The sequence below is a fragment of the Sebastes fasciatus genome, chromosome 4, assembly GCF_043250625.1.
Source record: "Sebastes fasciatus isolate fSebFas1 chromosome 4, fSebFas1.pri, whole genome shotgun sequence".
In the NCBI taxonomy this organism is placed as follows: domain Eukaryota; kingdom Metazoa; phylum Chordata; class Actinopteri; order Perciformes; family Sebastidae; genus Sebastes; species Sebastes fasciatus.
In genome coordinates this window covers 38,553,731-38,569,345 of record NC_133798.1, presented here as the reverse complement: position 1 = coordinate 38,569,345, position 15,615 = coordinate 38,553,731, and the positions used below count along the sequence as shown (strand labels likewise).

At 42.9% G+C, this 15,615-nt stretch overlaps 1 protein-coding gene across 1 annotated transcript in view; it reads right to left on the bottom strand.

The window, feature by feature from the left end:
• The window catches only part of nell2a (neural EGFL like 2a), a 103,455-nt gene that overhangs the window by 38,842 nt on the left and 48,998 nt on the right, over positions 1-15,615 (bottom strand). The window contains exon 13 of the mRNA XM_074634203.1: positions 5,545-5,670. Within this exon, the coding sequence (XP_074490304.1) occupies positions 5,545-5,670 (126 nt within the window). The remainder of the gene's footprint in view (positions 1-5,544; positions 5,671-15,615) is intronic.

Here is a 15,615-nt window from a genome sequence, read left to right as displayed (position 1 = left end):
CTGCGAGATCTGGGCACAAAAAGGATCAACTGCAGGTATCGACTGACTGGAGAAGTTTCGATAATACTTGGTTCTGGTTTATTTTGGTCGATACCTGAAAGATATCGACCACCGAATCCTAATTGGCTTTGCAAAGGTTTTATGAAGAAGAAAATTCATTCATCATGTTTACTAGACGTAAAGGATACACACAATGTGCTTTGGAAAGAAACACTGAAAGTCAACCTCATCTACTGAAAAGAAAACTCCACAGGGCACCTTTAAAATACTAAATCTTAGCACCATTAGCTTCCTGAATTAGCCGTAACTGCACATTCAATGCCGTTTGTAAAGCAGAATACTTGGATGTCACGGAAAAGAGGCAAAAACTCTGTTTATCTAACCTCCCCCCTCCGTGTCGTACCCTTTGAGTCATCAGGCTGAAAGTCTTCTTCTCTGATCTCTGTTGTTGTCAACCCCCCCTGCTCCACCTTTGGCCCCTGTCCATCCTTTCATCCCCTTCTCCACCCGGCCCTCCCTCCGTTCCTCCGCCTCAGGGGCCCAGGTCTGGTTATCACAGGATTAGAACAAGGACACACACCCTGCATACACACCTCGGGCACAAGCGCATGCACCGTGTACACCTAGCGCACACCTCAGGACAGCCTGCTTTAATAACATTCAAAGGGAGAGCACAAGCAATCCGCTACCTTTCATGGATTAGCTGCTAATCTCACAGAGCGAGGAGCACCTCGGGCACTTTGGGGAGAGGAGTAGAGGGGGGGGAGAAAGAGGAGGAATCTTGACCTTCAAGATCAAGGATATAGTGCCAGTCAAAGAGAGGGGCAAAAGAAAGTTGGGGATGTTTTCTCTCGCCAGAGGCTCCACTGGACTCCGAGGCCGGGCCGTGTCGGGACATTTGGTTGTAGATTTCATTTAAACAAGTACATGAAGTGTTCCATGTCTACCACCAGCTGGGATCTGAACCCGCGACCTCCGCTCGCTGCAGGTGGTCGAGATGTAAAATACAGATTTCTGTCTGAGCTCGCTGACCCCCCGACAAGCTGAGGAGAAGTAGAACCGGGGCTCCATGCTGTTTCCGTCCACGCTTAAATCTGCGGATCAGTCCTTTAATCCACTATTCTGCACGTAAACACTGAGCCATGAAATGAACTACAGTCAACTTAATCCTCTTTACTAGGCAGACCGCCTCTCCTACGACGCTGTAATGCATGCGGAAATATGGCTATCAATACCGGGACATTGTTTCTGCTGAGCTTGCGACTCGTTAATTGGTGAAAGCCATTGAGGATGATAAAGATGCTCGTACATCATGTGAATGTACAATGTCAATAGGTGCTGAAGGGGGGGCGGTTTAATGTTTCCTTCCACAGCTGTAATATTTCTTCTGCGGGCAACTTGCAGGGATCAGTACTCCCTTTGGACTCTTTGCAAACAGAAGCAGATGTTCAATTGCTATTAATAAACAGTAGATTCCTGCAGCTACTAGCTTAGCATCTCCTCTTTTTTATTGTCAATTACTGCCACCAGCACAACAGAGGTGACACTAAACTAGCACATCAGCACGTATACGGACGAGCACCCTGGTGTGTTTTCCAGCGTTTATTAATTCTTTTTTTCCCTGAATGTTTTTGTTGACACCTAATAATTCATCTTTGTAATATGGGCTAAGAGGTGAGATGCGTAGTAGTGATTGTGGTGTATGTGATGGTGGATGTGTGGGAGCTGATAGTCCAATAACTCTGTTGGGAGGCTGCGATGGTAATTTGACTGAAGCCGGGAAAAAAAAAAAAAAGTCATTACATCAAGCCTCTGCATAAGCCTTTTGGTTTAATCACACAAATTGACTTTTATAAAGGAGACGCATAGCTGTGTATTCCACTACAGTGACTTGAAGGCATTTTAATAGGAGACTACATAAAATATAGCGAGAACAGTTTAATCCACTGGGGTCGAGGGTATTAATCTTCATTGTGAATCTGAGGAATGAGCGCACGGTGGAAGAAAGACAAATGAGTAAAACAATAAAACTTGCCCGCAGCTCAGAGGATTAGAGGAAAACATGGCGGAGTGAAATCACATAAGGTGCAGTGGTTGTCTATAAATAATGTGGAGAAAGGACTGAGTAAGCAAGGGGGGCTTCTGTCTCTAAATAAACCACAAGAAAATACATATCTACTCCTCAATATCAGTTAAAACTTGTTTATGCTTTTCTGAAGACACAAAGTCTCAAATCCTTAACTATGCTCTATTATTCCTGATTTCCATTGACGGGGGAAGAGAGAAACTCTACAGGGGTCCCTGATGGAGCAGGAAATGGGAGTTTTTCACCGGCTGTTCGCTGCGTTGCATTCAAACTCCAATGGCACGGCAGGAAGGCTGCGAGGCCTGAATCCTCCGGCGTGCGGCGCCAGGCGGCAGCCAGCCCCCTTCACTCCGCTGCCGCTGAATTAGTCTGCATTGGTGCAAATTGCTTTTTTAATTACCGACACTGAGGATATGCCGCACGGTGCCTCCTCCTCGGAGATGATGCACAAGGGGAGCTACTTAGCGTCGTGTTTCACAAGCTGCAAACAACTGGTGATGGAATGAGGCGGATCTGCCACTCACATCGCTGTGGGATGACATTGCGTTATTCTAGATGAAGGACAGAGACTTCACATTATGGAGGGATTACTGACGCAGATTTTTGATGTATTTTACTCTACGTGTGTTCCTGCGTTTGGCATTATAACAAAGCCATAACTTTAAATAGACACTGTACTACAGGTGACTTTACAATAGTCCTTACAAAGTCCTTCCTGTCTGTCTTTATACTTTCCTATCTAATACCGGATCCTGCACACTGTCGATACCTTCATATATTCATAAAGGCAGTCTATATGTATTTAGCCAATAAAGCTCAGAGGAGTACAAGGTCAAAAATTCATTAAGACTTTCTATATAATTTTTGATCTGATGAAGTGAATAAAGTGATTTCTTGGTTCTCTCACAGTCAGTTTTTGATCCAAAGCACCTGTCGAAGACTTTCTGGTGTGCAAGAACTTCATAGAATTTGATTCCCTCAAGTTTAATTTGCTTTGAAGTCGGGTTGTACGAGCGGTCGACCAGAAACTCCCTCCCGTGTTCTGCGAGGTAAAATTACAGTTTTCTTTTCAATGCAGTCTGGTTGCTTTGGCGAGAGCATAGATAAAGGCTTCAGTTCCCCGTCAGAAACATAGACTGTATAGCGGTCTCACTGCAAGATAAAGCTGTGAAAATATTCTAAATATAGAGTACACTTAAACTGATATTGATTCTTTTAGGTGAGCGTTTCTCTTAGGTGGCTAAAACGGCTAGTGGTTAACTCCTGTCTGCTTCTCCAAACTGGGGGCGTACCGACCGTCATCTACTGCAGGTAATACACTGACTACGGATAAGTAGCTCATACAACCCCACTTCAAAACACCCAAACTATCCCTTTAAGATTGCCTTGTGCTGGATTCAGAACCTGAAAAATGAGAATTGTATAATTTCCGGCTGAGTTAACAATACATGTTATTATTGGGGCGTATAGGGGTCAAGTATGAATCACAATATTCAGGATTCCTATCCCCTCTCTCTCTCCTCTGTTTCCTGTCATCTCTCCCAAGCCAACACTAGGATCAGCATTGATTCATGGAGAGACCTTCGTCTGGTCAGCTAACATTACTGCCAAGCAGCTGAAATATAGAGTGATATTGTGCTTTTAGCTGATGTGTGTCGGCTCACTGATTTGAGCGATGCTCCTTCATGTCTATGTAGAGCGAGCACAAGCGCCAGCAACAGGACGCTGACTTTAGTTGACTTAACGGCCACAGGTGAAGCTGTTAACAAGACATTTCTGATTCTTACAAACAGTCCCTTTAAGTTTTGGTGTTTTTTCCGTTGTACTTTGTATTGTGTTAGTCTGCTCCATCAGTTTTTGATTCCTCTTTTCAGCTTTTTGTTATTAAATCTTGGCTTTTGTTTTATTCTGCCTGCCGGGTGTTTGGCTCCTCTTTTGAAACCATGACAGTTACCTCATTTACCCACTTCCGTTTGACGTTGTTCTGACTGTCGATCCGACTTTTAATGTCAAAACAATCGCATGCGGTGTGTTTTGCTAATTGGCCTGATCAATCAGGATGTCTTTTCCCCTTACACAAATACAAATGTGTCTTTTCTACTTTAACCTGATGACAAAGTATAGCGGAAGAATCTATTATGAACAACGCAGGACTACAACCGCAATCACCCACAACACAGACGGAGAACAAAGAGCGTGAATCACCCACGCAATCTTTTTTAGATTAACTTGGTTTGCTTTTGAAAAAAAAACCAGGAATAAACGGGTCTGCCGCCTCCACTCACACAGTCTCTCTGTTTCTCAGGTTCTCAGTGACTTCCTCCCTCTCTCCTTATCACACGCACACAGTGCATTCACACACCAGACGAAGGCTGTACACTCACACACTCACACACGGCAGAAAGTCCACGGACACTTTTACATTTCCAAAGAGGCCAGAAGTTAATAAAAATATATTTTTTTCAAAGTGAAGTTTTCAAAGCGTAAAAAAATATGGAAATCACTTTTAAAAAGCTCAAATATGTCAAATAAACAACTAGCTTATCTCACAATATAATATAGTCTAAAGATTCATATTAATACTTGAATAAAAATGTGAAATTGTGGAGTTTGACAAATCTAAACTTTTTAACAAAGCAGGGAGATAGATGCACTTTCTAATCTACACAAACCCAAAATTGATTCCACACTTTCTCTCAGTATTCAATCTTCTCTCTCTTCACTAGTTTATGCTGAATCATAAAGTAGTACGGCTGGTATTGATTTGTGTGTGTTTCATTTTAATGTGGTGCTGGTAATCAGAGCAAGACCAATAGGAGCAAATCAAACAGAGACATTCATCCCCTACGCATATCAAATGAACAGACCGTGCATAATTGTAGGGTGACAGATTCACAGTTTTTAAATGTGTCTAAGCGGAGCGCCGTCTGGAATATGACGAGCAGAAAAAAGGGAGAGGAGGTGGCTGAGGTTTACAGTGTGTGTTTAACAGGTATCGTACGATGTCTCTCTGTCGTAGCATGACTTTCTATTACACAGCTTCCTTATTCTGCCTCAGACTGCACTCTGATAACTCCCTACATGTTTGTGTCTGAATGTCTGGCAGCCTCTTCCTCTCTCTCTCTCTCTCTGGAGGTCTGTGCGTCTCTTGGCTGCAGAATTTATCATAATGAAATCAAATATCATCCTCCAGTGTATGTCTAAAGACACTAATTAAATCATTTCTAACTGGTAATAAACTACTGTAGGTATATAAAAAAAGCTCCTCCTTCCTATTGAATCTCTCATTGCACGTCTCTCCTCGTCTCCACACCAACACGACAACAAAATACCATCCTTATTTGCACCTATACTTCGACTCTCTGCACAAAATGGTTGCTGTGGAAGCTGCAGCTCACAGAGCAGTGTGCCTTCTCCACTTGAATCCAGGCCGTCAAAAGGTCAGCGGAGGAACTCACCTGTGCAGGAATAGTCATCGATCCTGATGTAGCCCGTATGGCAGATGCACATGAAGGAGCCGGGGGTGTTAACGCACATGGTGTTCTCCCTGCAGTAGTGCTTCCCCTCAGCGCACTCGTCAATATCTTGGAGAGAAGGAGGAGACAGAAGAAGAAGAGAGAACAAAGCTGGTTTAGATGTGGATAGATCACATTTCTGTCAACTGAATCTATAAACACAACTCTTATAATCATTTTCAGATATTTCTCAAATGCATTTAAAGGTCAGTGTATGGTTAATTATATGTCATAGATATTAATAGACCTTCACACAAATGATTATAATATTTGTTGGCAGATTACCGACACCCTGGTGGTGCAGATCAAACAATCATTTGAATCAGTATTCTGCATTGATATCTCGAGCCTCAAGTTCAAGGCCTCATGGTCCATTCTGATTTGCTCTTTATTTTTTCAAACCTCTTTAGATGAGTGGCGTTCAACAGTTTCATCAGCTTTCCCTCTAGAAACCAGTCGTAAACGGCCTCATTATAAATGTAAGATTATTATATTACATTCATTATATTATGTTATATTAAATTATATTATATAGGGCTGCACGGCGGTGCAGTGGTTAGCACTGTTGCCTCACAGCTAGAGGGTCTCAGGTTTCCTCCCACAGTCCAAAGACATGCAGGTTAGGTTCATTGTTGACTCTAAATGTCCCATAGGTGTGAATGTGTTGGTCTAATTTCTCTACAGACCGTTGCTACGTATAGCAGGCCGTTGCTATGTATAACAGACCGTTGCTACGTATAGCAGGCCGTTGCTATGTATAACAGACCGTTGCTACGTATAGCAGACCGTTGCTATGTATAGCAGACCGTTGCTATGTATAACAGACCGTTGCTACGTATAGCAGGCCGTTGCTACGTATAACAGACCGTTGCTACGTATAGCAGACCGTTGCTATGTATAGCAGACCGTTGCTATGTATAACAGACCGTTGCTACGTATAGCAGACCGTTGCTACGTATAACAGACCGTTGCTACGTATAACAGACCGTTGCTACGTATAACAGACCGTTGCTACGTATAGCAGACCGTTGCTATGTATAAGAATCCGTTGCTACATATAGCAGACCGTTGCTATGTATAACAGTCCGTTGCTATGTATAACAGACCGTTGCTACGTATAGCAGACCGTTGCTATGTATAACAGACCGTTGCTATGTATAACAGACCGTTGCTACGTATAGCAGTCCGTTGCTATGTATAACAGACCGTTGCTACGTATAGCAGACCGTTGCTATGTATAACAGACCGTTGCTACGTATAGCAGTCCGTTGCTATGTATAGCAGACCGTTGCTACGTATAGCAGACCGTTGCTATGTATAACAGACCGTTGCTAGGTATAGCAGGCCGTTGCTAAATATAACAGACCGTTGCTACGTATAGCAGTCCGTTACTATGTATAACAGTACATCCCATGATACACAGTACAATGCTTCCAAGAGAGGAGTGGGAGTCCAGAATTGCTGTGGAAGAAAAGTACCATTACAATATTATAATAATAATAATAATAATAATAATAATAATAATAATAATAATAATATTTACTTTATCCGACAGTACAGCAAAGTTTGAAATGCTGCAACAGGCGAAGATGAGGAAAGGGAAGGAGAGGCTGAAATTAATTGTAATGTATAATTTGTTTACAATATTCTAATGTGTAGTCACAAACTTGATGCAACATGTTTGTTGGTGTTGCACCAGCTCGCTTTCTGATTACACAAATATAAATTAGCTGGCCGAGCTCGTGTTGTCTTGTCTGCTTCTACAGAGTTGGTGTTGATGTTTAGGAGCCTCCTGAATTCATCAAAGATGTTGGTGCGGGCCGTAATTGACTTTGGCTTTCATTCATTTCTAATTAGAGATAAGACAACATTAACATGTAGTCACTGGTTGATTTCATGATCCGGCTTTGTGTGACTGATTTGAATCAGCGTTGATAAGTTAATCTGTATAATATTATGATGACAACGCCCAGTCTTGTCTTCTTCTCTTGTGTCATGGTTAACCTGAAAGACAAGAATTCTCTTAACCACATTGTCAAGTGGGCTAGTAAGCTTATAGGTGAGTTTCAACTCAACCTATCAATTCTTTAAACATTCTTCAGGACTGTTCCTTCACTCTGGCCGTCGGTGAAAAACAAAATCATAAAGGAATACTTTTGTACCTGCAACTATTGCTACTCAATGCATGATGCACTTTACCCACACATGGCACTTTAAGCTTTTTTAGGAGTTCTTAAAGGTCTCATATGGTAAAAAGTCAGATTTTCAGGTCTTCTATATTATAAAGAAGTGCTTTATAAATACTGTTCACTATCAAAACGCTCACTTTACAGAGAAATAAACACAGCCAGTTTTCAGAAATTATGCATTTGAAACAAGCCGTTAGGATTTCTGTCCATTTGTGATGTCACAAACATACAATATTTAGACCATTACATGGTTTTAAACGTAAACATTCTAAATGTGTCCCAGTTTATTTCCTGTTTCAGTGTATGTAAATAACATCAGCTGACAGGAAGTAAACATGGACTCAAACTGTTGCCTAGCAACGCAATTCCATTGCAATTCCTTTGAAATGCACTAAAACGAAGCGTTTCAGACAGAGGGTGGATACAGGTATATTCAGACAGACTGTATGAGGAAAATAATGTGTTTTTTGAACATTACAGCATGTAAACATGTTCTAGTAGAAACACTAAATACAAGTATGAACCTGAAAATGAGCATGATAAGGGACCTTTAATCTGTGTTACAAATAAGAGGATTAGGAGGGGGTCCTTGGCCCCAAAAAGTTTGAGAACCTCTGGATTAGTCGACAAAATCGTATAAGTGTTAGTCAACTGAGAATATTTTTTGGTGGAGGACAGCCCTGCTTCTACGCAGCCAGTGGCGAAGGGCTGTTTGTCTTCATCAGACGGAGACAGAGGTCGAAAAGCAGAGAGTCCATGAGAGGCGTGCACTGAAGCACTTAAGGTTGCGCTACTCGATTTTCAATCCATTGAAAGTAAAGCACTCCTCCACACAGCGGCTTCACTGCTTCTCTCCACACTGGTCATTCAGTTCATCAGTGTGCTCGAGCATACTATAAATGTTATATGCTGTATATAGATACTGTAGAGTAAGAATTATGCCACTAGAGAAGCTAATCTAAAAGGCTCTGCACACACAAACACACAAGGTGTTTTCAATCATTAAATGTATATGCTGGGACTGACATGAGGTCACCAAACTTACATGTCGTCCAGCGGGGGAGTGAAGGAGATCGATCAGCCTGCACACAGTCCTGACAACCAGGTCTAATCACGCAACATAAGTGAAAACACCTGTGCAGGTACACCGAGGGGGTCCAAACCCTTTAATTGTGCTCTTAGATATGAAATGTGTGTACTGAATTTCTGAAGTGCCCATATGCAGTATTTGTCATATCACCCATGGTAAACCCACACTGGTGTTTTCACTTATTTCACCCGACTAGACCTGTTCTCAGGTCTGTGTGGCTGATCACACACACCATGTATCTCCTTCACTCTCTGTAGAGCTGCAGCAGTTATTTCTGCACAAACGTCCACTGAACATTCACTAGATATTCTCAGAGCTAAACTAACTCTTCTGCAGTGTGGAGTGAGCAGCATGCACGTGAGAGTGGAGCGAAAGAGCGAGAACGAGCGCGGTGTGTGAGTGAAGGCAGGCAGAGGAGCAGAGGAGCAGAGTACAGCAGAGACTCCGGTCCTGGAGACCAAAGCTACGGTCTCCCCCGCGTCCTCCGACCGCGGCCAACACTGTTTAACAGACGAGCTTCACTAGATACAACCAAGAGGTTTTGGTGCTTCACTGGAGTTTGTGTTTGGAGTCTGAGTCTGAACAGCGTAGCTGCACGCGAGCGCGCATGGGACACCGACCAGCAATGATTTATACGTGTAAGAAGTCACAAACAGTCCCTTTAAGCTTTGAGTAGTCAATCGTTTCTCTGAACATGGGAAACAGCCATCAATGGGCACAACACCAGACCTAACTGCATCGCTGAACAAATCTGTGGGTGGCGATTCAGAAGCTAATGCTAATGTGGCTCTGTCTCTGCTGGATATGTTAGTGGTAGTATAACAGCGTGTTAGTATAACAACTCCATAAACCGAGGCTGTGTTTCTGTGAGATTGTTTGGAAGGCTTTCGGCACCCTAGTAATTAAAACTCAGTTATTGCAGCTTTAAGAATTATCATTTATTAGATTGTATTTCCTCCTCACTCTCATGATTCCATATTTGGATCCATATTAGCTGTTGCCTTAGCAACAGCTATTCCTGGGTTCTAAACTGCATGCCAAACCATCAGACAGAAGATGCACAACACTGCCAGGGTAAACAAAATAATCTTGATAATGTGATGCAACCAAATGCAAGTCGATGCAAATACAAGTTGATCCCGGCTGTGTAATATGCTCCGGGGGCCGTGTTCCTGTTGATAGCGCAGGTCAAACGTAGGCATTTTTCTGAGAGACAAGCTCCATAGTCCTTGACATTACCAATTTATTATTCATTCACTGTATTCAGTGTCTGCAAGAGACATTCACCCCTGAATATGTTCTGTGCCAGGTGCTTTCACGAAGAGCACTCGAAATTGAATTTCAATAGATTTGCATTGGCATTCAGTCGGCTCGCATGTTCCTTGGGTAGAGCGCCGCCCACCAACCCGCAAACTAAGAGCTCAGCACCTGCCTACAACTGTGGCATTCACATTTCCTTGGTCCTCTTCCTCTCACAGTTCCATCAATACTCGCTGCCTCCAGCTATTCAAAAAGCTTTACGGATAAATGAAGCAGACAGACAGACAATCGCCGACCACCTATGAAAGTACACGTGTCCTTCACTAAATGAATGGAGGCTAATTAAACCCTGTGACTGGTTTCAGGGAGAGAGAGAGAGAGAGAGAGAGAGAGAGAGAGAGAGAGAGAGAGAGAGAGAGAGAGAGAGAGAGAGAGAGAGAGAGAGAGAGAGAGAGAGAGAGAGAGAGAGAGAGAGAGAGAGAGAGAGAGAGAGAGAGAGAGAGAGAGAGAGAGAGAGAGAGAGAGAGAGAGAGAGAGAGAGAGAGAGAGAGAGAGAGAGAGAGAGAGAGAGAGAGAGAGAGAGAGAAGGTAAGGAGAAGAACTGAATTAGAGACAAAGACGGAGTCACGACGAGCTGCACTGTAGAGCGAGACAGGGAGATGAGACAGCCGGGGAGAGGGCGAATGACTGAGATAGTGAAGTGAGAGATACAGAGGAGGGACAGAAGGAGGTGGAGAGGAGAGGGCAGCCAAAGTAGTGGATTAAACAGAGAAAGATGTAGAGTGAGAAAGAGCCAGTGTGAAGGAAAAGTGTGTGAGAGAGTGAACAATTTAGATAGCGGGAGAAAGAGCTTTAGATGGCAGAGGAACAGAAGAGGAGAGAAACGGTATTAACTGTCACTGAAGAGACAGAAACTATAGAGAACACATTCAGTGCGTCCGCAATCGCAACGGTAACCTTGAGCGGAGGTCTTAGGAGACGGCTTTCCCGCCTTGTGATTGGCCGTCCGTGCTGCGTCTTTGATTTAGAGCCTATTAACTGTAAGACGCCATCCATCCCGCCCCCGGTGACAGCAGTTACGTTCGCTAAAACAATATGTTAGGAGGTGAGATGATGAGGGGGCGCCGCACGAGCGCGCGGGGGAGGGGTGGTGGATGTGGGGGGGAGAGAGCAGTGGCCATCTCCATCTCCATTAACGCACTCCATTTTCTTGATTGGCCTGTCACACGGACACACGTGATGTAGCGCGAGCAAAGACGGCTGGCCGAGAGTACAGCGGCGGCTTTTATCGCTGGATGGGAGTGCTCGGGGTCAATCTGTTGCCACGCCACGATAGATGGTTAGAAAGCGGCTGTCTCCTCACCTTTGTGCATTCCTGCACGACGACTGAATCAATCATAGTCGTTGCTGAGGAGGCTGGCTAACTTTGTGCTATTAGGACAGAAAACGCCCTTGTTATGCATAAAGAGGTCTTTTAGTTCTCAGACAGAAAACACAGCAGGCTGACTAGAGCTGCAGAAATCACAGGTTTAGATCCAGAAGTAAGAAGAACAGCATTCAAAACTCACACTGGCATTCTTAATAATCCATATTACTAAACATCCAGCACAACATAACCTCACTCAACAGTACGACTTCAGTCTTCGAGGCTATGAAAAAGGACGTTTCAGTCTCCGTAGTGTACACATGGCTACAGCTCACCCTATCATGTTTTTTAAAGAGTAAATGTTTGAAAAGCAGTGTTTCACTGGCCACTCTGGATGAAAGTGTGTTGCATGTCTGACCGCACGTACAGTAGCATCACTGATGGGTTTGGTTGGGTGTGCTGTAACGACATCTAACGAGATGAAAAGACCATCAAACAGCTTCAACTTGTACAAAATGCAGCTGCTAGGGTTCTTACGGAAACCAAGAGATCCAACCGCCTTACTCCAATACTGAAGTCCCTCCACTGGCCTCCGGTCAGTCACAGAATTGACTTTAAAGCTCTGCTGCTTGTTTATAAATCATTAAATGGAGCAGGATCGAAACACCTCTCAGATCAATGGAGAGAAATCTGTTAGAAATACCTACTGTCAGAACTGAAAGTGCTGCTCAGCTCTGGAACCAACTTCCTATTATATATATATATATTTCGTATTACGGTGCCTTCAGATGAAACTCATGAACTCGTGTTTACAACACGGGAAGTCGTGAACGCGATATGCTCGACGTTCAAGTGGTTAAGGCGTGAGAACACCGCTGCTAAGCAACGGGAGTATTAACGTTACTGTCGTCGTCTAGAAGCCACGGAGGCTAACAATTTAGTTAATAATTAATACGTTTTTATAATGATGAATAATTTCGACCTTGATGTGTCTTCTTGACAGAATAAGAAACCAACAAGAAGATAGATTTGAGGTCTTTTTTATTTACTTATAGCCTAATAACATCGGACTCTCTTTGTTAAATATGTACTTCTGTTACGCGACGTAAACAAACCCCGTACCTATCAGCTGTGTGGTCGAGATCAGACTAGAGACGTAACTTAACAGACGGGTGAGTAGAGTTCTTGCTATCTTCTGTGTTTTTTAACAGAAAACAGGTTTTATATTGCGATATTAACTAAAAATAATATATGATTCAGCCAACAGTATAGCCGATGTAAACTTACAGGCAATCTCCGTCCAGCCAGCCGTCACATTATTTAGGTGTTTGTAGTGAAATGAGAAGGAACGAGGAGTCGGACATTCCAACAGAAAACAATGCAATCAAACTGACTGTGTCACCCACGCTTGTGATATGTCGGCTACAAGCATCCCAATACATTAGACCTCTCTGCGTTGTGCACATCACATTCCATCTAGATTTGTTTTTTGTGAACCCCCAACCTTAAAGTCCAAACTGTGCCTGTGCTATACAGTACATGCTAAGTGCTGTTATGTTGTTGGAGGTCATAACTTTTCATTTGCATTTTTAATATCGCCACTATTTCTCAATCAAGTTTTCCCGCAACTATGGAAACAGGGACGATCAGCTCATCCCTCTCCGCTTGCATAACATGTAGTTTCTAACAGGAAGCGTCCTCACTATCTGTGTTTCCTACTGCAGTACACCGAGGTCTGGTAGTAGGAAGATAACACTGGCATCGCCTCTGGATGTCCCACAAAAGACACCCGAATCTGTGCCACTCCACCAGTGGTCTCTCTCTTTCTCTTTATCTCTCTTTCATTCTGTCCTTTTCTCATCCATCCATCCGTCCCATCCCTTCCCCAACCAGCTCACTTACTCGAGCAGATGGTTTTCAACAAGGGGGACGAGGGGTTGCCAAAACATTGTTTGATATTCTTCAGTAGCCAGTTCCCTCATGGCCAGATTTATAGCAGTCAGAGGAAAGAGCAAAGAGACAAAGAGATGTCCCTGCTGGCCAAACAGTGTCCCACTCAGCAAATAATCTCCTCTGTTGGCCTCGGTTCCTCATGGGTGGAGGAAGGTGTCGGAGGGTGTTACAGGATGCCTCTTCTGGTTTTAGGGGAATGTCATTGGATCAGATATTGAGTTATAGTTCAGGCTTGTCTCATACACCGTTCGTAGCTATACCTACACAAAGTAATGCACTGTAACTCGTATATATATCCGACAAAATCAATGCGTATTTAATCCACTTAATCATGCAACAGGAAGTATAAAGAGCAGCAAACGGCGCATAGGGAGGGTGAAAAAAAACACAAGCCTTTCGCCCAGGAGACAGGAGACCGCTGTTAATGTCCCGACGTTGACTTATTAGTCACATAACTTCCGTACTTAAGTAACGCCACTTCTGTTGTTATTTTAACCCAAACCACCATCTTTTCCTGAACCTAACTAAGTAGTTTTGTTGCCTAAACCTAACCAAGTTGTTTCCTGTGAAGATGGAAGTTTATTTTGAAAAGACTGAATGCATGTAACATGCAAAAGTTCACACTTTGTTTAGGAGAACTGGGGTATAACTTTTAGTAAGATATCATACGAACCGTTGTATGAGCATTACGTTGCATAGTTGGTGGTCGGGTGAATTTTTACGTGTTGAATTTGTATCTGATTTTCAAGTCTTTGACATTAGTTTTTAAAAAAATTAAACAATATTGGTGAAATTTGGTGCAGTATATGTGTCCCAAGACGATAATACGGCTGCAGGGAATCAAAGGTGGACATTTATACATATTTATTATACATATAGCGGCTTTAATAGCACTTTAAAGGAATAGTTCAACATTTTGGAAGATACACTTATTTGCTGTCTTGTTTGGAGTTAGATGAGAAGCCATTGATGCCATTCTCACGTCTGTACGGTTAATATGAAGCTACAACCAGGAGATGGTTAGCTTAGATCAGCACTGTGAAGCCTGGCTCTGTCAACAGGTAAAAGGTGTTTCAGTGTCTTCCTGGATGTGTCACATCGAGGCCACATTAGTGAGATGTAGATGTGCTGGTGTAGTGAGAAGGTGTGAAAGGTAACCAGTGAAGAAGAGGTGACACCATTAGATTTGGAAAGTACTTAAAACCCAGAACTTGGAAATGATGGTGTCCAGGGGATCAATAACTTTCAAAAGGAATAGCAGTAGGAGGGCATCTGTTGTAAGCCCCACCAAAGGTGGGATTGTGGTAAAGCATTGAAGGTGATCCGGTCTGCTCTCGAGAGCAGCGCTCGGTTTATTGTATCCTGTTTGATCCACAGTAAATCCATTCATATCGAATTCTGAAGTCTGTTCTTGTTTTTAAAGTTTGTCTTTATTGAAGATATCATTTAATGTGGCTTAGGACCTGAAACCATCCGGCCCGGTTGAAGATTTCCTACAACACTGGTCGAGCCGGGCTGTTTCCAGTCGTTATCCAGCTGCTGGCGGTATAGCTTCAGATTAACGGACGGATAAAAGAGAGGTATCAAACTCGCAAAAAAGCGAATAAGCTTCTTTCCCAAAACGTTGAACTCGTCCTTTAATATTCAAACTGTAATCATTTGAAGCAGATACGACAGACTCTTATCTCTCTCTCTAGTTTATCTCTTTCAAATTATTTTCAGAAATCAAAGGTTTTAATTAGGGGTTGCAACAAATCAATGAATCCTCTGATAAGTTTTGAAATGAGTTCATTTAGTTAGCAGGGCCAAAGTGAAATCTTCAAATTGCTTATTTTGTTCACGGCGCAGGTGTAGAGTTTCCTTTTATTCTATTTGCCGAGGGAGTTCGTATTCAGGGCTATTATAGCACATTGTAATGCCTCAGGTTGTGTTGCAGGGTGTGTCTGGGAAAAAAAGCAGTTCAACAAGCGAATTACTCCGAAACCTCAACACTTTCTTTCATTTAGAAGAGAATAGCTGTAAATTTTAATCAGTTTGCTCCTTTATTGTAGAAATCTTTTGGGATAATTATCATTTTCGTGTGTGCCTCAAAAAACGTGTTTCTTTGAAATGCAGCGTAGTTTATATCCTCAGTCATTACACCTAAACACCAACTT